The sequence below is a fragment of the Eubalaena glacialis genome, chromosome 5 (assembly GCF_028564815.1).
Source record: "Eubalaena glacialis isolate mEubGla1 chromosome 5, mEubGla1.1.hap2.+ XY, whole genome shotgun sequence".
NCBI classification, from domain to species: domain Eukaryota; kingdom Metazoa; phylum Chordata; class Mammalia; order Artiodactyla; family Balaenidae; genus Eubalaena; species Eubalaena glacialis.
In genome coordinates this window covers 119062297-119089377 of record NC_083720.1, presented here as the reverse complement: position 1 = coordinate 119089377, position 27081 = coordinate 119062297, and the positions used below count along the sequence as shown (strand labels likewise).

Below are 27081 nucleotides of genomic sequence, written 5' to 3'. Positions count from 1 at the left end.
CTGGGGACATTTTGACTGTCACAGTTGGGATGGGGAGGGCAGCAGGGGTGCAGGCTGTTGCTACTACTGTCTAGTGGATGGAGGCCAGCAGTGCTGCTAAATGTCCAGCCCAGGACAGCCCTCCCCAGGAAAGCACTGTCTGGTCCAACCTGTCAGTAGGGTTGCTGTTGAGAAGCCCTGTTTTAAAGCACTGGAAAAGACAACTCCAAGAGTTCGTGGAATTGAATGGAATTGTACTGTTTTCTTTTACGTGTTTACAGAAATGTATTTATGGGTGTACATTTCAATTAATAAAGTGTAATAGCATAATTGGTTATAGTACAGGGGATGAATAAAGCCACAGTGCAAAGGGCTCTCTCTGGCGTTATCCTTTCGGGCGTGGTGCATTATTCAAGAATTCTGCTAAGATTCCAGGGTAAAGAGAAGAGGAAAGGAAGTCATTTTAAAAGAATTTAGGTGGAATTGGTAGAAAACGGAGTGGGCAGAATTAGAAATAGCATTTCTTGTATATAGCCTTCTGTGTTTTTCATAGAATGTAAGATTTTTACCCTAAGGATGGTATTGTTGATAGTGGCATACTGAAAGCCACATTTTATATTGGTTCCAATATTTAACTGGACATCTGAATTGACATTCATATGAATTTATTCATGAAAATGCATGCTGAAGGACATTGGAGTTTGGATCATCAAAAAGTTTTTAGCTTTTGTAAATAAAGTCATAATGAACAATTGTATACAAGGGTTTGTGTGGACACACGTTTTCATTTCTCTTGGATAAATACCTCTGAGTGGGATTGCTGGGTGTTTGGGTGGGTGAGTGTGTGTGTGTGTGTGTGAGACTTTTAAGAAAATTGACAATTGTCCAAAGTAGTTTAATCCTCTTACCAGTGATGTATGAGAGTTCCAGCTGCTCTACCCTGTAACCAACCTTTGATAATGTTAGTGTTTTTCATTTAAGCTAATCATGACTAGTGATGTTGATTGAGTGCTGTTCCATATGCTTTCTGGCCAATTATATTTCTAACATTGTGAACTGTCTGTTAAAGTCTTTTGCTCATTTAAAATATGTTGTTGGTCTTTTTGTTATTGAATTGTAGGAATTAAGTTTTCTGGATACTAATCATCAGCTGTATTAATTATGAATATGTTAACTGTCAACTGTGAGTATTTTCTCTGGTCTGTGGTTTGCCTATTCATTTTAACAGTGCTTTGATGAGAAGAACATTCTAATTCTGATGAAGTTGAATTTATCAGTTTAAAAAAATTTTATTGGTAGAACTCTTTTTTCTGAGAAATCTTTACCTATCCCAAGGTTGCAAAAAACATTTCCCCATGTTTCCTCCCCCTCCCCTCCCCCTCCCCTCCCCCCTCCCCCTCCCCTCCCCTCCCCTCCCCCTCCCCCCTCCCCTCCCCCTCCCCCTCCCCCTCCCCCTCCCCAGGTAAGTCCCTAGAAAGATGTTTTAAAGATTGCAAATCGGGCTTCCCTGGTGGCACAGCGGTTAAGAATCCGCCTGCGAATGCAGAGGACATGGGTTCGAGCCCTGGTCCGGCAAGATCCCACGTGCCAAGGAGCAACTAAGCTCGTGCGCCACAACTACTGAGCCTGCGCTCTAGAGCCTGCGAGCCACAACTACTGAAGCCCACGTGCCTACAGCCTGCGCTCCACAACAAGAGAAGCCACTGCAATGAGAGGCCCGTGCACGGCAACGAAGACAAGCCCCCGCTCGCCGCAACTAGAAAAAAACCAACGTGCAGCAACGAAAACCCAATGCAGCCAAAAATGAATAAAATAAAATAAATTTATATTAAAAAAATTCCAAATGGATGGGGATTTTCTATGTGCAATATTATTATTTTTTTTCTACTTTAATTCTCTTTTGGTTAGATAACATACTCTATTTTATCAATGAGTTGAAGTTTACTAGACTTGTTTCATTGTCCCAAATGTGGTCTATTTAGTAAATGACCCATGTGCACATGAGAACAGTGATTTTTCTGCTGTTGTAGTGTTCTTGAAATGTCGGTTAGATTAAGCTGGTTGTTGTTGCTCAGATCTTCTGTACTGTTTTGATTTTTGATATTGTTCTATCAGTGACTAAACCAGGGATGTTAAAATCTCTAACTTTGATGAAGAGGTGTCTGTTTTCCTTTGATTTTGTAATTTTTGTTTCCTATATTGATTATTTGAGATCTTTTGCTTTTTTGTGTCTGCACGTTTATGATTATGTCTTCTTGAAGTGACCCTTTTATCATTATGAGATGTCTCTCTGTTTCTGGTAATAATCTTTATCTCGAAATCTACCTTGTGATATTAATATAGCCACACTAAAAAAAGAAAATATATATATAGCCATGCTAGCTTTCTTATGCTCAGTGTTTACTTGGCATATTTTTTTTTACTTTTTATTTTATATTGAAGTATAGTTGATTAATGGTGCTGTGTTAGTTTCAGGTGTACATATTTTTTTTTCCATCCTTTTTCTTTTAACTCTTTGTGTCTTTATGTTTCAACTTTGCTTTTCATAAACAGCATATAATTGAGTCTTGCTCTTAAAAAATCCAGTGTATTAGCCTTTGCATTTTAATCAGGGTTTCAGTTAATGTGTATATAGTTTAGTTGTGGATATGTATGGGTTTAAGCCCACCATCTTGGTTTTGTTTTCTGTTTGTTCTGTTTGCTCTTTGTTCCTCTGTTCCTCCTTTGCTTCCTTCTTTTGAATGAATTGAGTCTTTTTTAGTGTTCTATTTTATCTCCTCTATGATTTATCTCCTCTGTATGATTTTTAGTTATGCCTCTTTGTATGTGCATTTTTTAGTAGTTGTCCTACAGAGTATAAGGTGCATTTTTAAATTACCATATTTTTACCTTTTCATAAACAATATAAACTTACAACAGTAGACTTCCAATTAACACCCTTTTGCCCTCTGTGCCCTTGTTTTATAGACTTTAATTCTACATACACTCTGAGCCCAACAATACATTACTAGTTTTACTTTATGAAATTAATAATCAGTACTCTTTTAAAAAATTAAATGTTTTATTTACATATATATGGGTGTGTGTGTGTGTGTGGTTTCATGTCTTTTATTTTTAAAATATTTATTTATTTATTTTTGCTGCCCCTGCTCTTAGTTGCGGCATGCAGTATCTTTTTTCTTTAGTTGCAGCATGTGGGCTCTTAGTTGCGGCCTGTGGACTCTTAGCTGTGGCATGCATGCGGGATCTAGTTCCCAGACCAGGGATTGAACCCGGGCCGCCTGCATTGGGAACGCAGAGTCTTACCCACTGGACCACCAGGGAAGTTCGTCATGTCTTTTAATATCAAATATTTATCCATTCTGATTTTCTTCATTCTTTTCTGCAGAACTAAGTTTCTATCTTGTGCTTTTTCCCTTAAGTTCCTTAGGCTAATTTAATTTGAGCATTTCTTGTAATGCAGATCTGCTGGAGAATTCTTTCATGTTTTGTCTTCCTGAAAATGTCTTTATTTTACCTTCATTTTTGATGGATGTAGAACTCTGGATTGATAGTTTTCTTTTTCCCCCAGCACTTCTAAGAAGTCATTTCTGTTTTCTTAAGGTTCCATTTTTTTTTTTTCTCATGACAGGTCATCTATCTTTCTTACTGTTCTGTTGTATGTCATCTCTTTCTTTTTTTTTTTAAATTTATTAATTTAATTTAATTTATTTATTTTTGGCTGTGTTGGGTCTTCGTTTCTGTGCGAGGGCTTTCTCTAGTTGCGGCAAGCGGGGGCCACTCTTCATCGCGGTGCGCGGGCCTCTCACTATCGTGGCCTCTCTTGTTGTGGAGCACAGGCTCCAGACGCGCAGCCTCAGTAGTTGTGGCTCACGGGCCTAGTTGCTCCGCGGCATGTGGGATCTTCCCAGACCAGGGCTCGAACCCGTGTCCCCTGCATTAGCAGGCAGATTCTCAACCACTGTGCCACCAGGGAAGCCCTGTCATCTCTTTCTTTTGCTGCTTTCAAGATTTTCTTTTTATGAGGTGCCTAAATGGGGTTTTCTTTGTTTTATCTTGCTTGGGGTTCATTGAAGTTCTCGGATATGGGAGTTGATAATTCTTCTCAGTTTCAGAAAATTTTAGCCATTATCTCCTCATATGCTTCTTTTGCCCCCTTTTCTCTTTCTTCACGTTCTGGAACTCTAACTGCATTATGTTAGATCATTTGATACTGGTTTCAGTTACACCTGCAGGATTTTAATTTACCGAGGTGGCTGAGTGATGTCATGTAGAGGCTAATGCCATTGGAAGAGAATTTTATTCCTTACACTTTCCAAGAGAAGAGGGCACACCATGCCACATAGGGCCATGTGGGGAAACACCAGGTTTTGGTCAGGAGTCAGGAAGGAGTGAGGGGAAATCCTAGACTAGAGCTTTTACTGGGGTGTCTGTAAGGCAGAGAAGGGGAGAAAGCATAGGATTAGCTACTCTGAGTAATGTTGGTGAGCTCTAGGCTGTAGGTGTGGTTTTCAGTTGTCTGGTATCTGGCCTGGGGGTGATTTTAGGACAGGGGAAATATTGGCTGGGCGTGTGAGTTAGATAAAGGGGGCGGTTGGGGATATAGACTTGGGTTTGGTTGCTTTGCATGTGGAAGGTGTGTTCCTGAACTCTTCATCACTGTTATTTTATTTTTCATTTCTTGCATATCCATTTGTGTCTTTTTAATAGTTTCCATCTCTTTGCTGAAATTCCCATCAGTTTATGTGTGTTGGCCGCCTTTTGCCATGGATCCTTTAACATATTTACTGTTGTTTTTAGGTTTCAGTTCCCCTCCCCCTGCCCTTCCCCCAGCCATACCTGGGCTATTTCTGGGTCTGGTTCTCTTGACTACTTCCTCTCTTAATGTTGGGTTACATTTCTTTGCTTCTTTGCATGCCTTGTAATTTTCTGGTTGAACACCAGGGATTGTAAGAGAGCAGTAGAGAATAAGGTAAGTAATATTCATATCTGGTAAAGGACATGTCCATTTTTCCATCAGGCTGCTAATGCATAGGGCTGTCAGGTCAGTTGGCGGTTGAGCTGAGATTGGGCATTGTTGTTACTTTAGTTAGATTCTGTTAGTCATGGGCTTCCTGTGATTTGAGAATGCTATCTGAACCCTCTCTGGAAGCTCTCCCGCCCTGCCCCTCAGTCTTAGCGGACACACCTCTTTCAGCTGTGCCCTCAGACTGCCCCTGAGCACCTGGGGAAACACTGTGGGAAGGAGTGAGAGGGTGGGTTCACATTCTCTTCGTGTCTGTGTCTTCTAAGGATTTAAACCATCACACCAGCTCATACTCTACCTTTAAAACTTTGTTAAAATCCTGTTTTCCTCATCTCTGATGGCTTCCTCTTTGTCCTGCTGCTTCACAAAGGATGAAAACAGCTGTATGTGCACACGTGCCTTTTCTCCAAGAAAGGACTTGTTACTTTCTGCATTTTAGTTAACTAGGAATTTTTTGCATTTTCAGTTCTCATATGGTTCTTCACTTTACTTTACCTACTTGCTGTGCCGTGCGGCATGTGGGATATTAGTTCCCCGACCAGGGATGCAACCCACGTCCCTGTGTTGGAAGCATGGAGTCTTAACCACTGTACCACCAGGGAAGTCCCATCAGATGGTTATTTAAAATAAAGCAAAACAAAACTGTGATTTTATAGGTTCTCCATCTTGTTCATGTTCTTAAGGTGAGAATGATGTTGTCTTAACAACTTCTACACAGCTGTTCTCTAATGATTAATGGGTTGAATTCACTTTTACTGGAGAAAACAATCCTCCTTGTGACTATATCATTGCTTACTTGCTCTATTTGAAACACCTTTTTAGTGGACAGAAGAAAGAAGTTGTTATAAAGTCTTCCCCCTTAGTAAAATCAGGTAACATGCTTTAATTATCTCAGGAAAAAATGTATGTATTTAAAAATTTTTTCAGCAACCCTTATGAGAAGCTAATTATGACTGCTACATTTCTAAAACTTTTAAAAGTGTTTTGCTTGGCTTTGGCACTTTCCCCTTAGAGTATAATTTAGTGCAGGACTTGTAATGTGCTGGGTTTTTTTTCCCCCTCTTCCTTTTCAACATTCCTCTTAGAAAAGCATTAGAATATTACCGATTTGTTACCATCATAAATTTTGGTAGCTGCTTCTTAGTTTTTTCTCTTAATTTCTCCATTTACAATAATATCAATTGACATCTCATAAATGTCTTGTGAATGTTTCTCTCTGCTCATGTATATTTTCTTAATATACGGGCTCATTGATCTGCCATGTAGAATCTAAGGAAAATGCATGTCTTCCATGTGCTTCGATAGCACTATAAAAAATGCAGTTGAAAGAGAATTAATAGATAAGGGGTCAAACATAGAATACAGATAGATACTAGTTTCCTAAAACTGTTTCTCACGCATCTGCCTTGGGTAGTGTCTGATGCGTAATAGTCCATACTGTTTTGAATGAATGAATGAAACGAGATTGAGGTGCTGATTTAAGAATAAGAACCTGTTTAACCTGTTTCTTCAGATTTCAGTTCTCAACCTTGTGCTCTACAGATAATAATTTTGGTTTTAAGTAAGGACAGACTGTCCCGGCCAGGTGCTCTCTTTTGTCTGGTCCACTTTTCCTTCGTGAAGTTTATCCCATTGCCTTTGTATGCTAGGAATCCGCTTTGCCTTGCTATGCATGCAGGATTATCCAGAGCTTAGCACAGTGTGTGATACACAGCCCGTACCCGATGTTAGTTTGGTCGAGATGATTATTTGATGAAGGAGGAAGAGGAGGCACTGTCCTCAGCTGGACCCGTGTAACGCATTGCAGCAGTATCTGCTCCAAGAACCCCAAATTAGAACATTCTCAATCCTGGTTCTAGCTTCTGGGGAGTCGCTAATGTTTTTCCCTTAGCTTCTCCGTGAAACGAAAAAGAGATAATTGCTATTTCTTTCTTTATGTAAATGTGAATAATCCAGCACATTGTTGTAAAATTTTCTGTTCTTCACTAGCCTCTTGGTCACCATGTTGTTTTATACGTCCATTAAATCTTATGAATAAAACATGTCTTTGTTTCAAAAACCAGAGAATTTTTATGGTTTAAGGATGAGATGCTATTAATACTGTAGTTTAAAATGTGTCCTTAAGTCTCAGTTTGGCTTAATGATTTCCTAGCAATTGATTATTAAAAAAGGGGAAGAAACTTGAGAAATTTAAAATGGTTGAAACACGTTTTAGCGCGCGATGTTTTATTTAGAGGTAGGGGCTTATAGAGGATGGCTGTGGGCAGTGTGTGTGGTAGGATGGGGCCCAGCTTTCTGTAATATTGGTGACTGATCCCTTTAAGTAACATGTGGCAAGTGTGAAGTGTTCCGAGGAATCACTACAGTGTGATGAATTAATTCTCCAAACTGGAATTGTTGTGAGTTACTGTGTTATTATTTGTCAAAATGGGAACAGAAATAGAATTCTTTCCTTGTAGGTGATAGATTTCTACTGAATCTCTTATCTTGCAGCAGGTTGGTTTGTTTGTTCTCCGCCGTATCCCTCAAAGGGCTAGGGGGCTCAAGTCTGAGGCATCATGCCTCGGAGGCAAGGAGTAGAATAATGCTTTAGTTTTTATGCCACACTGGATTTCTATCCAGTTGTAATATGGCTGTTTCATCTGAAGCCTGACAATTGCTTTTGTCCTTACTTTACTATCTGTAATTCTAGTTCATGACTCTTCATCATTCAACACTTTTGTCTTGTCTTCCAAGTTATCAGAACCGGTCATTATTTCTCTTATCTGCTGCTCTATGTACAACTTAGTTAAGATTATCCAACCAGGGACTTCCCTGGTGGTCCAGTGGTAAAGAATCCGCCTTCCAATGCAGGGGATGTGGGTTCGATCCCTGGTTGGGGAACTAAGATCTCATATACTGCGGGGCAGCTAAGCCAGCACGCCACAACTTTTGAGCTCGCGTGCCTCAACTAGGGAGAGAAAACCCACACGCCACAACTAGAGAGAGAAAACCCACACACCACAGCTAGAGAGGAACCCGTGTGCCTCAATGAAGATTCCGCGTGCCACAACTAAGACCCGACGCAGCCAAAAAAAAAAATTAAAAAAAATAAGGAAAATAAATAAATAAAATAAATGAATATTGAAAAAAAAAGAATATCCAACCATATACTGGTAGTAAATATTATCTCCCCTTGAGTATGAATGGAAAACCTTAGGGGGAAAACAAAAAGAAACTAGAAAGCACAGGAAATTTCATCAGGTTCGGTGTCTGATTTTGAGTATTATAAGTATAGTAAGTCCTTATTTGCTACAGTTGTTTTTGGCTCTCACCGAATCCCTTAACTAGTTATTGACGTTATATTATAAATGATCGGTCTTTTATTCTTTATTCTTGGAGTGACAGCTTTCTTACTCATTATTTTGTTGCCCATAGTATGTAGTAGCACCTCATGGCTATTTCTCAGGTCCATTCATTTGTTTTTCCTTCATTTTGGTCACTCTGTCTTATCCTCTGAGTCTTCTAACAAATCTTTGCACCCACCCCTCTTCAGTCTGTTTTCCGCCCAGCAGCAGCCAGTGTTCATGTACACCTTTAATCTGATCATGTTAACCCCCAACTAAAAACTTTCAGTGACATTTAGGATAAGCAAACCCTTAGCATGGCCAAGGAGGCCCTTTGTGGCGGGACCCCGGGCTGCATCTCCAGCTTTCCATCATGTTGCTGATCCAGCTGGTTTGTAGGACCCATGATGAGGCTGATCCCAGCTCCAAGAAAGTGTGCTCTTTCCTCCTAGGTGCCTCTTTGGTCTAGGGGACGACTCTGGCCCTATTGCTCCTGCATGGCTCATTTATCCATAAAGCCTCAGATTAAATGTCACTTCCCCAGGGATGCCTGACTTCCAGAGTTAGGCCAGGCTTTCCTTTCTAACTCCATAGCACCTTGAAATCCTGAAGTTGCCCAAAGAGACTGGCAGCGGAATTAGCTCACCGACAAGTCTCCTAGACCACAATGATTTAGCATATTTGAAACTGAAAGCTTTTATATGTGGACACGCATCTCCTGATGTCCTGCTCACTTCTTTTCCTTCTAGGTAGCTGGTTTCACTCATTTACACTTACCTGACTCCCTGGCAGCGCTCTGTGTACTTGTAACTAATTGATTATTTGTAATTTGTTTACCTTTTGCTTTCTCTGCTAGATAGTCAGCCCTTTGTGGGCTGTACGCTCAGCCCAGTGCCTAGCAGGTAGTGAGATATTTAATAATTCCTGACCCTCTGGTACAAGACCTAAAGCTCAACAGATAATCGTTCAATGGTCGTTGAACTGAATGTTTGTAAACCCCGTGTTTGTATTCCCGTGACAGACTTTGCCATTTTTAACCTGGGGTCCCGTTTTCTCTGCTGGTTTTGCCATTCTTGGATTAGAAAAGCTGTTAACTTTCTGTTATATATTTGCTGTGGCCTCTTACTGTCCATTTTATACTTTAGTTCACTTAGTTACATATTAAGTGTTTGAATCCATTCCATATACTTTTGGGAGAGGTCTTTAGCTGTTTTTTCTCCTTTACAAGAATGGAGCAGTCATGCAGACCTGAGACCCCTGTGTGTAAATATTGTTTTATCACTTAACCGATGTAAAGAAAAACATGCCTGCCATCTGAAGTTTTCCCTCACAATTTTAATTAACTCCCCTGAGCCCAGTGTGGGTTACTAAGAATAAGGGCCAAAATCTTCACGTCCCATTCGAGGCACTTCTTAAAACAGCCTGGTTTTCTGGGCATCTTGCCTCGATTCTTGCTCCAGAAGGATGCTGTGCATAGAAGAGCAAGAGGAGGTGGAATCTTGGTTGTGAGCTCCGTAGTGCCAAGGTGATGGCAAAGCCGGGCCAACGCTGAAATGTTTAGGGTAGACAGTAAAGAGCCATTTTGCTGTTCAGCAGTGGGGTAGGGGGATTACAAGTGATTTTTTTCTCACAGAATTCATAGTCTGGAGAAAATGGTTGAAGACAAGAGACTATCAGTTGCAGCTATAGTTACTTGGTAGTGAACTTGAAGCACATAACTTCTCAGGCTTTATAACCATCACGTGGGGAGAAAGCCTAACGCCTGTGGGTGTGAACATTGGGGGCATCGCATATTTGTATTTGGCATGATGCTTTTGAAGTACTGCATGCTTTATAGTACTTTATAAAAATTGTAGCGATTATTGAATTGCACTTGATTCTTGCTGCTTGCTTTACTTGTAAGAGATTACCCAATACTTGAAAATGACGTGAAGTACTGTTACAGGAGTGTTAACTTTAAAAAGTATATTCAGTATCAAAGGAGAATGAATGTTTACTTTCCATTTCAACCATCTATTTTCATTTCCAGTTGTCTATGGTTTGGAGTATTCTACCTTTTCATCCCTTGCCAGAAAGGTTCATTTTTAATACTTTTGATCAAATATACAAAATTTGTTTCATTGGAGAAACCACCACAGTTTAAGAGGAATTATTAATGGCTTTTCGACCTAGGACTCCTTCCCAATATGAAGAGCTTTCTGGCAGACTCTCTAAATGTCCAAATAAACTGAACTGGGAAAAATTGGCATTTGGCCCTGAGGACCAACCCAGAGCTCTAAGAAAATACAGAGGAAACACCCTAAACAGTTAACAGTGCTGTCTTCTTGGAAGTGGAATTGGGATGGGGTGAAAGATGATTTTCTGCTTTCACTCTGCCCATGCCTGGGTAACAATAAACATGTATCTCTTTTATAAATAAAATTTAATCATTACTACCACCCCACACCTATTAGAATGGCTACTTTCAAAAAAAAAAAAAAAAAAGAGAAAGAGAGAGAAAATTACAAGTGTTGGTGAAGATATGCGGAAATTGGAACCCTGTGCATTGTTAGTGGGAATGAACAATATTAAAAAAAAAAAATTACATTTGACCCCTCTCGTGAGACAAAACTATTTCTCCCTACTCACAGAACACTTCTGTACTCAGAATGGTGTGGGTTTCTCTGCACTAAGCAATTCTCCAATTCTCTGTGGAGACCAAGTGTCCTATGATTGAACTCAGTTTTGACACTGAGTTCATGAAGACCCAACAGATCAAGGGCTAAAGACTGCCCCTTACCGCTTCAGATGCCAGTCACAAGTCCAGGTTGTCAGCTGTGCTTTTGGTTGTATAAATCAGGCATCCCCATGACCCTGTCCTTGAGTTTGATAATTTGCTAGAATGCCTCACAGAACTCTGGAAAACAGTTTACTTACTGTTGCTGATTTATTACAAAGGATATTTTAATGGGAACAGACGAAGAGATTCATGAAGCGATATATAGGGCAAAGTATGGAGGAAGGGGCTTGGAGCTCCCATGTCTTCTCTAGGTGCTCTCCCTCTAGCATCTTCATGGGCTCACCAGCCTGCAAGCTCTCTGAAACCCAGGGATTTTTATGGAGGCTTCATTGTGCAGGAATGATTGATTAAATCGTTGGGCATTGGTGTTTGAAGTCAATTTCCAGCCCTACCCCACTCCTGGGAGGTGTATGGGTGGGGTGGAGCTGAAAGTTCTAATCCTCTAATCACATGGTTGGTTCCCTTGGCAACCGGCCCTCATCCTGAGACTTTCCAGGAGCCCCCCAGTCCCGTCAGCTCATTAGTATACAAAATGACACATCATGCAGAGATTCTAAGGGTTTTAGGAGCTGTGTGCCGGGAAATAGGGTCAGAGACCAGACATACATTTATTACGTCATGCTGGACAACTCCACTTGTGGGTATATACCCAAAAGAATTGGAAGCAGGGTCTCAAGGAGATATTTGTACACCTATGTTGATAGCATTATTTACAGTAGCCATGTGGAAACAAACCGCATGTCCATTGATGGATGAATGGATAAGCAAAATGTGGTCTGTACATACAATGGAATTCTGTTCAGCCTTAAAAAGGAAGGAAATTCTGACGCACGCTATAGCATGGGTGAAAATGGAGGATACTTGACTAAGTGAAATAAGCAAGTCACAAAAAAGGCAAATACTGTATGAGTCCACTTCTGAGAGTTACCTAGAGTAATCAAATTCACAGAGACAGAAGGTAGAAGGGTGGTTGTCAGGGGCTGTGAGGAGGGGAAATGGGGACTTTTTCATGGGTACAGAGTTTTAGTTTTACAAGATGAAGAGTTCTGGAGACTGGACTCAACACTGCTCAACTGTGTAGTTAAAAATGGTGAAGATGGTATATTTTATGTTCTGCGTATTTTATCACAATTGAAAATTTAAAAGAAACAATTACCACAATGAAAAATTAGAAAGTAGAAAAGGAGGTTTGTTTTTAGCAGCCAAGAGGTAACCTGATCTGTTCCTGGTGTCTTGCAGGCCTGGAGTTTCTTTGACCATGCAGGCGTTTTCGGAAGAGGAGAGGAAGCAGTGGTTGGAAGCTCTGGGTGGAAAAGAAGCTGTAAGAATAACCAATGGTTGAGTTTTATTTCAAATCCTGTAGAGTTGGCTTGTGTTCGTTTTCATGTTGTTTTTGCTTTATAGTATTTGAAAAAAGTTCCCTGCTGAAACTGGTGTCTGAATTCCTCTTGGAAGCTATTCGGTATTCTAGAAATTTGGCTTGAGGTAGCAGGGGCACACATGAGACTGGTATTTTGTTAGTTTTTATTTTTGGTATTTCTTGACTTTGCCGCTAGGATTTGCTTTGCTTGAGGAAGTCATCTGAATCCTCAATTTCTTTTTTCCTACCTGTGACAGTACTTTGGGTGATGAACACAATAAATGCTTGCAATTTTATCTCAGTGGAGATGGAACAGTAAATATGAGGCTGTGCAGGCAATATTAGAAGTGACTGCTGTACTTATTTTGCATCATTTGACAATTTGTGGTTCAGCCTAATGATTCACAGTGTGCAATATTATGTAGCTGTAGTGAATGGGGCTCTGTATTCAGATTGGTTTGAGGAATAAATTAAAGGCAGTGATAGAGATCCAGAGGCACAGGAATTCAGTCAGTTTGCCACTTAATTCAAGCACTACCTTCCTCTCAGTGGACTGTTGGCATTTGGGAACTGAGAATTGGATAGCTCATCTATTGAATGGGGGACTTAGTGAGGATAATTATAGAAAACACCGTAGAACCAATTTCAATCAACTCCGCTTACAGTCTTATGACTCTGAACAAACCGCCGGTGCAGGTACCAGGTGGGCTTACCTGGAGAGCATTTGCCATTTCAGCAGGATTTAAAATAAAAAGAGGAAAGAGCATGATTTGCAAAGTGGAAGAGGGGTCATATATAGTAAAAAGAGAGGTATCAGGATAGAGCTTATGAAACGGGCAAAAGATATTGTTATCTGATGGTAGTGGGGAGCACACTGAGAGTGTAGGAAATAAGGCGAAGAGGCTGGGCAGCAACGTGTGTGGCAATCTTGATGTGGTGTTTGAGAAATGGAAGCCCAAATTACATCTTTTAAAAATAAATCCTATATAGGAGAATGTATCATTCTTGGAGGAAAAAGGCAGTGATTGGAATTGTGTATCATTTTCTTATACTTGATATACATTTAGCCTCCGTGGTTTTATTTCTATTTACTCTGAATTTGTCCTTGAAAATTTTAGCTGGGAGTCAGGAATACTTCCAGCATTGACAGTTGCTGAGATCCAAAACAGGTTATCCTAATCCTCTCTAGTAAAGGCAAGGCAGTGAGTGGGACTTGTCCCCCCAGAGATTCAAGAAGTTCTTTGGAAAGTGAGTTTGCCTATTTGCATAGCAAAATGATCCCATGACTAAGTCATGAATAAATAAGTCTATTGCCAAAGGCAGTGTAACCTTGAAGACATATAAGCTCTCCTTTAGAGTGAAAAAGCCAAGTAATTAATTCGAGATATACAAAGGCAAGTATGTAGAAAGAAAATAAATATTCAACTATGTGTTTACAAGGGGACACTTAAGGCACTGTGTATTTTAATCCAGGTGATGTATGTGCCTTGCAAATAACGGGACAGCGCTAGAATTCTCAGAGGCAGCCTGGGATCATCACCTTGATATTTCAGATGTGGTTATTAAAATTATGGGCAGGAGTCATGTGTTTCTTAAGTAAACAGCAGATTTTAGAAATAGTGATGAAAAAAATGAGCTTACTGATTAGAATGCAGCCATTTGTTTGAGCATTTCAAATTTACATGAACTTTCAGCCCTGGCCCCTTCATCTTATTTTTGCTACTTTGGCAATATCTCAGTGAGAGATAAAAGAGACCCAGAGTGCTCCTTTTTGTTACCTATCTTTGCATGATAGGTGATTAACCAATGTCAGTGTATTTTTTGTACAGTCCCTAGGTGTGCCTACTAGAATCACTTTTATTGATTTGCTAAAAATATTGTTTCCCCCTTTTCTCTTTTATTAGCTGTTTCCTAGTTTTAATAGAGCCATCATCCCAAGACCAGAAGGAAGTAAGTGCTAATTTATAAAAATGACTGTTGTCTCCCTTTCTCATGAGCTATTTTGTTTTTATTACTGATGTCCAACTGTTGCTGGGTGCTTACTTTCTGTACCCTGTCTGTGTTAGTCCTCTAAGTAGTAGATGTCTTATTCATTGAGGACCTCCTCAAATTTTCCTGGACAGCTGTAACCCTCCTTGATCTTTCCCATCTCTGAGCGTTTTTCTTTCCAGTCTTTCTATATAAAACCAAAAAAAACTTTCCCTGTAATTCACTTTGGTATTTGTTTTTATAGCCACAAATGAATACATGAGTTTCAGTTATGCATCTGTCAACTTCCTAAGTTGTAAACTCCTGTGGATAGGAACTGTTTACGAGGTTCCCTGTTCTCAACCCTTCTCACCTCCACCCTTAATATACTTTATCCTTAAAGTCTCTTGAGTATGGGCTGTACAAATAGTATAGCATTGCACCTTAGAAAATAAAACAAACAACAACTAAACACGTTCAGGTATTCTAGGACAATAATTTTCACTTGCATTGTATGCACTAGAGGAAAAGGAATTACTCCCTAGCTCTGTACTCCTGATTTGTACTGAGATAAAGTGAAAATGTGGTCAAATTTGCTGGGTTCTTTATGAATCTACTTTTAATATCTTTGGAGGAATGAAGCTACATTTGTCAGATGTCCACAGTTTAGAAACATTGTTAAATACCCATGATTTTGAAATGATCATGATGTGTATATCACTTAGCCTGCCACTGGAAATTGACCTGGTGCCGTGGAAGGTTGTCAGTCACCGAAGTACCTCTTCTTCCCCTTCGTCCTTTCTTTTGCTTTTCTTTCTCTTCCCTCTTTCTCTTTTCCCCTCTTTCCTTCTCTTTCTCTCTTTCCTTTCTTGTTTTTATAGAAAAATGAAAACATGCCTTGCTTTGGAAAAGTAGTTTTGCTAAGCAGAAAGAAACACTTGCATTTTATATAAATGTTGTGAATAGTGGATCCTGAAAAAAGTAAACCACTGCCCAATTTTCCTCCTTAAAATGCTCTCCGAGCTTAGTTTTAAACCTACAAAGTTTATGTTCATGACTTGTTCATGCTATCCCCTCTGAGAACAGAGTTATTTAGTATTCCTGCTTCTGAGTTCTAAATACAGAATAAAGCATTCACTTTCCCTGATTGCATTTTTGAAACAAGAATTGCCTTTTATTAGGGTATTCAAATAGGTCAGCCTAATCATGGTTAAGTATCCATATTAGAAAACAATATAAAATTATATTTTCAAAATCTTTTTTTGCTACATGAATCATCTGTTTTAAATTCATTATGAAAATAATAAAAAACGCTTAGGGCATGGTATAAAATATGAAAAAAAAATTCTAGCTCATGGCTCAAATACCATTTTTTAAAAGTATTTAAAAAAATTTTCCCCCTAGGTTAAAAAAAAAAAAGTTTTGTGTTCTCCAGCTTGTCAAGAAATTTAAGAACTTTCACTCATATATATAATTAAAAAACAAACCTGAGCTGTTGTTGGAATTTGGGCAAAATGCTAACTATTTCTAGATAGCTTCCCGTAAAGATTTGTGTCACTTTCTTTTCCACTATTTAAAATACTATATTTATTAATTTAAAACCTAGTTTAAATTACAAGTTTATTTATATATGTTGGTAATAAATGTCTTGAAATTCCAGTAAATGCTCCTCTTAGTATATGAAATTCTCATTTACATTATTTAAACAGGGAATGCGTGGCCTTTAGCTTTCTTTTTTTAAAGAGTGAAATAAAAATTATATTGGATTTAAATAATTTTGTCCTATTTTTGTAAGGAAGAGATTGTGAGTAACTGATTGTGCTTTTAATATTTTATAACTGTTTCTTTTAGGTGCACAGTTGGATAAGATGGGATTCACAATTCTTAGAAAATGCATCAGTGCAGTTGAAACACGAGGTAACATGATTGAATCATTTTATTCATGAGAGGCTATAGGTATGTAAAATCTAAGGGTCATTTCAAATGCTTACTGCATGGTTAAGTGTTGTAGAATGAAATATATTAATGCAAAATGCACATTCTAGGCATCAGAGATTCAGTTGTTTATTTACTCTGACAGGGTGGGGTTTTCCTTTTTATTTACATGTTTCTCCCTTGCATTGAAACAAAGTCAGGACTCAAATGAGAATCAGTAGAAGAATCAGCAGTGTCGGACAACCAGTCTTAATCACTTCTTGTTCACGCACTAGTAAGATATTTCCATCTTCCATTGTCTTGTTGGCTTCCAGTTTAAAAATTGGTGTCATTAAGATATCATTTACTTAGAGTAAAATTCATTTTAACTGTACAAATTGATGAGTTTTGACAAATGTGTATAGCTGTGTAACTACCACCACAATCATAGAAGATTTCTATCTCCCCCCAAAATTCCTTTGTGCCCCTTTGCAGTCAGTCTCTTCCTTGACCCTTGGCAACTACTGAGCTGCTTTTCATCACTTCAGTTCTTTTTCTTTTTTTTTTTTTTGTAAGCATTTTATATGAATGGAATTATGCAGTATATAGTCTTTTGAGTCTGGCCTCTTTGTTTAGCTTTTGAGATTCATCTTGTTGGGTGTAGTCTTAGCTCATTTCTTTTCATCACTAGGTAGTATTTCATTATATAGATACACTGCACTTTGCTTATTCATCCACCTGTTGGTAATATTTAGGTTTTTTCCATTTTAAACTTCAGGAAAGATAATCCCTCCCCATTTTGGTCCCCTGACTAAAAGTTCAAAGGTCTCTTGTTTAGAGTTCCTAAGGAAAAGCAGGGCCCTGGCACTTTGCAGCCATTCCAGCAGACTTTGGAGAAACTAAATATTGAACTTTGCAAAACAGGCTCTTTCTGGAGGGTGGATTTCTCTTTGTTTAGAGTCTAGTGAAGTATGGATAAATTGAATATTTAATTCACTCTCATACATTGTATATCCCAGTCCTACTTTGGATGACTTAGCGGGATGAAGCATTGCACTCACGTTTTCTGTCAAAACAAAGTCTTTGTTATAAAGCCAGGACTGCCACCTGTGAAATGAGAGTGCTGGCTAACAGATGAATACGAGCTGTTGTATGATTTGGGTATTTGCCCATCGATAATAAAAACCCAAGCCACAGAAAGCTTTTCTCCCATTCTCTCTAACAGTGGCAATTCAGGCTATGACAGAATTTCATTCATTTCAACCTGCACTGAGGTTGAGCTGACAAATTTCCTCTTTTTCCTAGTGCTTCAGAAATTTCCAAAATTGGGATGCTGTGATTTTCATATCTCTCACTTCATCATTCATGTTTCTCCTTTTCCTGAGCTTCCTAAGAGCCTTCATTGTATCACTTGCATGCTTATTATTTTGGTAAATAAAATTCTTTCCCCAAAGGATATAATTTATACATACTTGCTTCTGCCTGACCAGATAAAAAAATCTATCTAGAATGCTTTTGGATTGGTCTGTGTAGTTTTATGGAGTGTTATGTACATTGAATGGAATATGTATAGTAGAATCTGCATGTATTGAATGCATTTTTATTATAAATATGTAAATTGTTGGATTTTCTTTACAGAAGAATGAGTCTACAGATTTTAAGTTAGATTTTCCCCATTTAAAATAAAAGACAAAAAAGCATATGTTTTTCTTTTCAAATCTTTTGTTCCCAGAAGTCTTCCATTACTAAAGCCTTTTGTTTTTAATGGAGTAATAGACAAAAAATAGAGTTAAAAGACTCAACTGTCAGTTCATGTTATTCAACATGATGAGGAACCGTGTGGAATCTCTGAGCCTTTTATCCTAAATTTAAAAGTGCTCTCAGGGACTATTGCTCTTAATGATTTTCCCCACATCACCTATCATGGCTGTTGATTTTTTTTTTTTAAATGCTACAGATGTTGTTGCATCACTTTTTTTTTTTAACATCTTTATTGGAGTATAATTGCTTTACAATGCTGTGTTAGTTTCTGCTGTATAACAAAGTGAATCAGCTGTAAGTATACATATATCCCCCTATCCCCTCCCTCTTGCGTCTCCCTCCCACCCTCCCTATCCCACCCCTCCAGGTGGTCACAAAGCACCGAGCTGATCTCCCTGTGCTATTTGGCTGCCTCCCACTAGCTATCTATTTTACATTTGGTAGTATATATCAGTCCATGACACTCTCTCACTTCGTCCCAGCCCACCCTTCCTCCTCCCCATGTCCCCAAGTCCATTTTCTACATCTGCATCCCCATTCCTGTCCTGCCCCTAGGCCCTTCACAACCATCCTTTACTTTTTTTTTTTTTTAGATTCCATATATATGTATTAGCATACAGTATTTGTTTTTCTCTTTCTGACTTAGTTCACTGTGTATGACAGACTCTAGGTCCGTCCACCTCACCTACAAATAACTCAATTTTGTTTCTTTTTATGGCTGAGTAATATTCCATTGTATATATGTGCCACATCTTCTTTATCCATTCATCTGTTGATGGACACTTAGGTTGCTTCCATGTCCTGGCTATTGTAAATAGTGCTGCAGTGAACATTGTGGTACATGATTCTTTTTGAATTATGGTTTTCTCAGGGTATATGCCCAGTAGTGGGATTGCTGGGTCGTATGGTAGTTCTATTTTTAGTTTTTTAAGGAACTTCCATACTGTTCTCCATAGTGGCTGTATCAATTTACATTCTCACCAACATTGCAAGAGGATTCCCTTTTCTCCACACCCTCTCCAGCATTTATTGTTTGTAGACTTTTTGTTGGTGGCCATTCTGACCAGTGTGAGGTGATACATCATTGTAGTTTGATTTGCTTTCTCTAATGATTAGCGATGTTGAGGATCCTTTCATGTGTTTGTTGCCAATCTGTATATCTTCTTTAGAGAAATGTCTATTTAGGTCTTCTGCCCATTTTTGAATTGGGTTGTTTGGTTTTTTGATATTGAGCTGCATGAGCTGCTTGTATATTTTGGAGATTAATCCTTTGTCAGTTGCTTCATTTGCAAATATTTCTCCCATTCTGAGGGTTGTCTTTTTGTCTTGTTTATGTTTTCCTTTGCTGTGCAAAAGCTTTTAAGTTTCATTAGGTCCCATTTGTTTATTTTTGTTTTTATTTGCATTTCTCTGGGGGGTGGGTCAGAAAGGATCTTGCTGTGATTTATGTCATAGAGTGTTCTTCCTATGTTTTCCTCTAGGAGTTTTATAGTGTCTGGCCTTACATTTAGGTCTTTAATCCATTTTGAGTTTATTTTTGTATATGGTGTTAGGAAGTGTTCTAATTACATTCTTTTACATGTAGCTGTCCAGATTTCCGAGCACCACTTATTGAAGAGGCTGTCTTTTCTCCACTGTATATTCTGGCCTCCTTTATCAAAGATAATGTTACCATATGTGCATGGGTTTATCTCTGAGCTTTCTATCCTGTTCCATTGATCCATATTTCTGTTTTTGTGCCGGTACCATACTGTCTTGTTTATTGTAGCTTTGTAGTATAGTTCGAAGTCAGGGAGCCTGATTCCTTCAGCTCCGTTTTTCTTTCTCAAGATTGTTTTGGCTATTCGGGGTCTTTTGTGTTTTGATACAAATTGTGAACTTTTTTGTCCTAGTTCTGTGAAAAATGCCATTGGTAGTTTGATAGGGATTGCATTGAATCTGTAGATTGCTTTGGGTAATATAGTCATTTCCTCAATGTTGATTCTTCCAATCCAAAAACATGGTATATCTCTCCATCTGTTTGTATCATCTTTAATTTCTTTCTTCAATGTCTTATAGTTTTCTGCATACAGGTCTTTTGTCTCCTTAGGTAGGTTTATTCCTAGGTATTTTATACTTTTTGTTGCAATGGTAAACGGAAGTGTTTCGTTAATTTCTCTTTCACATTTTTCATCATTAGTGTATAGGAATGCAAGAGATTTCTGTGCATTAATTTTGTATTCTGCTACTTTACCAAATTCATTGATTAGCTCTAGTAGTTTTCTGGTAGTATCTTTAGGATTCTCTATGTATAGTATCATGTCATCTGCAAACAGTGACAGTTTTACTTCTTTTCCGATTTGGATTCCTTTTATTTCTTTTTCTTCTCTGACTGATGTGGCTAAAACTTCCAAAATTATGTTGAATAGTAGTGGTGAGAGTGAGCAACCTTATCTTGTTCCTGATCTTAGAGGAAATGGTTTCAGTTTTTCACCATTGAGAAGGATGTTGGCTGTGTGTTTGTTATAGATGGCCTTTATTATGTTGAGGTAGGTTCCTTCTATGCCTACTTCCTGGATAGTTTTTTTTTTATCATAAATGGGTGTTGAATTTTGTCAAAAGCTTTTTCTGTATCTATTGAGATTATCATATGGTTTTTATCCTTCAATTTGTTAATATAGTGTATCACATTGATTGCTTTGCATATATTGAAAAATCCTTGCATTCCTGGGATAAACCCCACTTGATCCTGGTGTATGATCCTTTTAATGTGCTGTTGGATTCTGTTTGCTAGTATTTTGTTGAGGATTTTTGCATCTATGTTCATCAGTGATATTGGCCTGTAGTTTTCTTACTTTGTGACATCTTTGTCTGGTGTTGGTATCAGGGTGATGGTGGCCTTGTAGAATGAGTTTGGGAGTGTTCCTCCCTCTGCTATATTTTGGAAGAGTTTGAGAAGGATACGTGTTAGCTCTTCTCTAAATGTTTGAAAGAATTCGCCTGTGAAGCCATCTGGTCCTGGGCTTTTGTTTGTAGGATGATTTTTAATCACAGTTTCAATTTCAGTGCTTGTGATTGGTCTGTTTATATTTTCTATTTCTTCCTGGTTCAGTCTCGGAAGGTTGTACTTTTCTAAGAATTTGTCCATTTCTTCCAGGTTGTCCATTTTATCGGCAGAGAGTTGCTTGTAGTAATCTCTCATGATCCTTTGTATTTCTGCAGTGTCCGTTGTTACTTCTCCTTTTTCATTTCTAATTCTGTTGGTTTGAGTCTTTTCCCTTTTTTTCTTGATGAGTCTGGCTAATGGTTTATCAGTTTTTTTTATCTTCTCAAAGAACCGGCTTTTAGTTTTATTGATATTTGCTATTGTTTCCTTCCTTTCTTTTTCATTTATTTCTGATATGATCTTTATGATTTCTTTCCTTCTGCTAACTTTGGGGTTTTTTTTCTTCTTTCTCTAATTGCTTTAGGTGTAAGGTTAGGTTATTTGAGATTTTTCTTGTTTCTTGAGGTAGGATTGTATTGCTATAGACTTCCCTCTTAGAACTGCTTTTGCTGCATTCCATAGGTTTTGGATCATCGTGTTTTCATTGTCATTTGTTTCTAGGTAATTTTTGATTTCCTCTTTGATTTCTTCAGTGTTCTCTTGGTTATTTAGTAGTGTATTGTTTAGCCTCCAGGTATTTGTATTTTTTGCAGATTTTTTTCCTGTAATATCTAGTCTCATAGTGTTCTGGTCAGAAAAGATACTTGATACAATTTCAATTTTCTTAAATTTACCAAAGCTTGATTTGTGACCCAAGATATGATCTGTCCTGGAGAATGTTCCATGAGCATTTGAGAAGAAGGTGCATTCTGTTGTTTTTGGATGGAATGTCCTGTAAATATCAATTAAGTCCATCTTTTTAATGTGTCATTTAAAGCTGTGTTTCCTTATTTATTTTCATTTTGGATGATGTGTCCATTGGTGAAAATGGGGTGTTAAAGTCCCCTACTATTATTGTGTTACTGTCAGTTTCCCCTTTTATGGCTATTAGCATTTGCCTTATGTATTGAGGTGCTCCTGTGTTGGGTGCATAAATATTTACAATTGTTATATCTTCTTCTTAGATTGATCCTTTGATCATTGTGTAGTGTCCTTCTTTGTCTCTTGTAATAGTCTTTATTTTAAAGTCTATTTTGTCTGATATTCAAATTGCTACCTCAGCTTTCTTTTGATTTCCATTTTCATGGAATATGTTTTTCCATCCCCTCATTTTCAGTCTGTATGTATCCCTAGGTCTGAAGTGAGTCTCTTGTAGACAGCATATATATGGGTCTTGTTTTTGTATCCATTCAGCCAGTCTTTGTGTTTTGGTGGGAGCATTTAATCCATTTACATTTAAGGTAATTATCGATATGTATGTTCCTATTACCATTTTCTTAATTGTTTTTGGTTTGTTTTGTATGTGTTTTCCTTCTCTTGTGTTTCCTGCCTAGAGAAGTTCCTTTAGCATTTGTTGTAAAACTGGTTTGGTGGTGCTGAATTTTCTTAACTTTTGGTTGTCTGTAAAGGTTTTAATTTCTCCGTGAAGTCTGAATGAGATCCTTGCTGTTCAGAGTAATCTTGGTTGTTGGTTTTTCCCTTACATCACTTTAAATATGTCCTGCCACTCCCTTTTGGCTTGCAGAGATTCTGCTGAGAGATCAGCTGTTAACCTTATGGGGATTTCCTTATATGTTATTTGTTGCTTTTCCCTTGCTGCTTTTAATATTTTTTCTTTGTATTTAATTTTTGATAGTTTGATTAATATGTGTCGTGGTGTGTTTCTCCTTGGATTTATCCTGTGTGGGACTCTCTGTGTTTCTTGCACTTGATTGACTATTTCCTTTCCCATGTTAGGGAAGTTTTCAACTATAATTTCTTCAAATATTTTCTCAGACCCTTTCTTTTTCTCGTCTTCTTCTGGGACCCCTATCATTTGAATGTTGGTGCATTTAATGTTGTCCCAGAGGTCTCTGAGACTGTCGTCAATTCTTTTCATTTCTTTTTTCTTTATTTCCACTATTTTATCTTCCAGGTCAGTTATCCTTCTGCCTCAGTTATTCTGCTATTGATTCCTTCTAGAGAATTTTTAATTTCATTTATAGTGTTGTTCATCATTGTTTGTTTGCTCTTTATTTCTAGGTCCTTGTTAAACATTTCTTGTATTTTCTCTATTTCCAATATTTTGGATATCTTTACTGTCATTACTCTGAATTCTTTTTCAGGTAGACTGTCTATTTCCTCTTCATTTGTTTGGTGTGGTGGCTTTTTACCTTGCTCCTTCATCTGCTGCATACTTCTCTGTCTTCTCATTTTGCTTAATTTAATGTGTTTGGGGTCTCCTTTTTGCAGGCTGCAGTTTCATATTTCCCATTGTTTTTGGTGTCTGCCCCCAGTGGGTAAGGTTGGTTCATTGAGTTGTGTAGGCTTCCTGGTAGAGGGGACTGGTGCCTGTGTTCTGGTGGGTGGGGCTGGATCTTGTTTTTCTGGTGGGCAGGGCTGTGTTCGGTGGTGTGTTTTAAGGTGTCTGTGAACTTATTATGCTTTTAGGCAGCCTCTCTGCTAATGGGTGCGGTTGTGCTCCTGTCTTGCTAGTTTTTTGCATGGGGCGTCCAGCACTGGAGTTTGCTGTCTGTTGGGTGGAGCTGGGTCTTAGCGTTGAGATGGAGATCTCTGGGAGAGCTCTTGCCAATTGATATTATGTGTGGCCAGGAGGTCTCTGGTGGTCCAGTGTCCTGAATTCTGCTCTCCCACCTCAGAGGCTCAGGACTGACACCAGGCCGGAGCACCAAGACCCTGTCAGCCACACAGCTCAGAAGAAAAGGGAGAAAAAAAAAAAAAAAAGAAAAAGAAAGAAAGAAATAAATTAAAAAAAAATAAAATTATTAAAATAAAAAATAAAAAAGTAATAATAAAAAAAAAGAAGAGAGCAACCAAACCAATAAACAAATCCACCAATGATAACAAGTGCTAAAAACTATACTAAGAGAAACATAAAAATCAGAAACAAGTCAGTTGCAGACAGTTGCCCACAAAGTCTACCGCCTCAATTTTGGTATGATTCATTGTCTATTCAGGTATTCCACAGATGCAGGGTACATCAGATTGATTGTGGAGATTTAATTTGCTGCTACTGCGGCTACTGGGAGAGATTTCCCTTTCTGTTCTTTGTTCACACAGCTCCTGGGGTTCAGGTTTGGTTTTGGCTCCACCTGTGCATGTAGGTCACTCTCAGGCATCTGTTCCCTGCCCAGACAGGACAGGGTTAAAGCAGTGGCTGATTAGGGGGCTCTTGCTCACTCAGGCCAGGGGGAGGGAAGGGTATGGTAGCTATAATTGGAATGCTGGCGAGCTTGTGGTGGCATAGGCCGGTGTGATTTTGCAACAGCCTGAGGTGTACCGTGTGTTCTCCCAGGGAAGTTGTCCCTGGATCATGGGACCCTGGCAGTGGCGGGCTGCACGGGCTCCGGGTGTGGGGGAGTGTGGATAGAGACCTGCGCTTGCACACAGGAGTTTTGGTGGCTCCAGCAGCAGCATTAGTGTTTCATGCCCGTCTCTGGTGTCTGAGCTGATAGCCGTGGCTTGCGCCTATCTCTGAAACTTGTTTAGGTGGTGCTCTGCCTTCTGTGGGCAAGCAGGGAAGGAATCCCCTCTCCTCGCGCACCCTGAAACAATGGTCTCTTGCCTCTTAGGCAGGTCCAGACTTTTTCCTGGACTCCCGCCTGGCTAGCTGTGGCGCACTAGCCCCCTTCAGGCTGTGTTCACGCAGCCAACCTCAGTCCTCTCCCTGGGATCTGACCTCCGAAGCCCGAGCCTCAGCTCCCAGCCCCCACCTGCCCCGGCGGGTGAGCAGACAAGCCTCTCGGGCTGGTGAGTGCTGGTTGGCACCGATCCTCTGTGCGGGTATCTCTCTGCTTTGCCCTCTGCACCCCTGTTGCTGTGCTTGCCTCTGTGGCTCCGAAGCTTTCCCCCCCCTGCATGCCGCCCATCTCCGCTAGTGAAGGGGCTTTCTACTGTGTGGAAACTTTTCCTCCTTCACAGCTCCCTCCCAGAGGTGGAGGTCCCATCCCTATTCTTTTGTCTCTGTTTTTTTCTTTTTTCTTTTGCCCTACCCAGGTACGTGGGGAGTTTCTTGCCTTTTGGGAGGTCTGAGGTCTTCTGCCAGCGTTCAGTATGTGTTCTGTAGGAGTTGTTCCACATGTAGATGTATTTCTGATGTATTTGTGGGGCAGAAGGTGTTCTCTTTGTGTTCCTCCTCCACCATCTTGAAGGTGCCCCTGCATCACTTCTTTTCATCAGTCAGGATAAAGCCAGTTTATGTTCCTGTAACAGGAAACCTGAAATTCTCTGTGGCTTAAGAGAACAAGACTTATTTCTCACTCAGACATTGGTAGGAGGGCTTTGCCCATCACTGATGTATGGGCTTCCAGGTTCCTGCTTGCCTTGCCTGGAGGGCTTTGGACCAACAAGTGAGTACTCTGGACTTGAAGTGAGTCATTTGCTCACAGTTGAATGGTCAGAAATGGCCACATGGCCCCACTCAACCCCAGTGAGTCTGCATAGCACAACCCTACCAGGAGCCTGGAAAATACACAGCTAGGAATATTTGGTGGATAACATTAATGACCACTGTGTGTACTTTGTGGGTCTACATGCCTGTGTCCAAAGGCATTTAATGATATCCAATTGAAGAATTATTTCTAATCACTTTTTTCAGTGTTTTAAACATGACTATCATTGTCTGAAAACTACCATTTCGTATGTTTTGGTTAAAGCAGTTAGTGTACCTTTTACCTACCGTGTTCTTTTATTTTTATTTATTTATTTTTTTATAAATAAATAAATAAAATAATTTATTTTTGGCTGAGTTGGGTCTTTGTTGCTGTGCATGGGCTTTCTCTAGTTGCTGAGAGCGGGGGCCACTCTTCGTTGTGGTGCATAGGCTTCTCACTGCGGTGGCTTCTCTTGATGTGGAGCATGGGCTCTAGGTGCACGGGCTTCAGTACTTGTGGCTCGCGGGCTCTAGAGCACAGGCTCAGTAGTTGTGGTGCACAGGCTTAGTTGCTCCGCGGCATGTGGGATCTTCCCGGACCAGGGCTCGAACCCGTGTCCCTTGCATTGGCAGGCGGATTCTTACCCACTGTGCCACCAGGGAAGCCCTAACATTTTCTTTTAAAAATAGCATTTGGCGTTTTTATCTACTTTGTTTGTGACATCACTTAAATATTTGCAAAGCATCAGACAAACGTCTAAAATTTACTATAGTCTTCAGTACCCTAAGAAAAGGTAACATTTTTAGAGTACTCACATACTAATATAGATAACATATATAATATATGACACATATATAATATAATCTGTATTGGCCAAATGGGACTGTTAGCATTTACTGTACTTTTGGCATCAAAGCAAACCCCATTTCACTACAGTATCAGCGTCAATTAACAGATCATACTCTTCTTTTCCATAGAGTTGTTTGTTCAGGAAGGTAAGGCACCTTTGGGAGTCAGATCAACTGATCTCTCATCCATTTACCAAGTATTTGTCAGTGATGTGAACCAGCTCTTAATGGATCCAGGCGATCTGACTACCACTGGGAAAGTGTTGCTTATGTTTTCCAAGCTGAAGGACTTCCTAAAGCAGCTGTTCTCAAACATTGCTGTGCAGTGGAATCACCTGGGATCTTTAAACAACACTGCTGCCTGGCTCTCACACGCAGTCAGTCTGATTTCATTGCTGTCAGGTGTGAACTAGGAAGTTGGCATTTTCAACGTCCCGAGGTGATGCTAATACGTAGTAAAGTTTAGGCACCACTGTCCTAATGGCAGTTTCTTGTGTGTTGGAGCAATGGAATACACAGTTGTTATCTTTATAGTGTCCTGTTACATGGGGAACTTTCAATTTCTTTTTAAAAATAACCCAACCTAAACCCAGACAAACAAAACAGAAAACTTCCCAAGAAAA

At 39.3% G+C, this 27081-nt stretch overlaps 1 protein-coding gene across 4 annotated transcripts in view; it reads left to right on the top strand.

Moving 5' to 3' along the window:
• ARHGAP10 (Rho GTPase activating protein 10) overlaps positions 1 to 27081 on the top strand; it is a 322216-nt gene that overhangs the window by 149541 nt on the left and 145594 nt on the right. For all 4 annotated transcript variants that reach the window (XM_061191611.1, XM_061191609.1, XM_061191608.1 and 1 more), the window contains exons 11-13: positions 12350 to 12431; positions 14375 to 14420; positions 16290 to 16355. In XM_061191611.1, coding sequence (XP_061047594.1) covers positions 12350 to 12431; positions 14375 to 14420; positions 16290 to 16355 — 194 coding nt within the window. The remainder of the gene's footprint in view (positions 1 to 12349; positions 12432 to 14374; positions 14421 to 16289; positions 16356 to 27081) is intronic.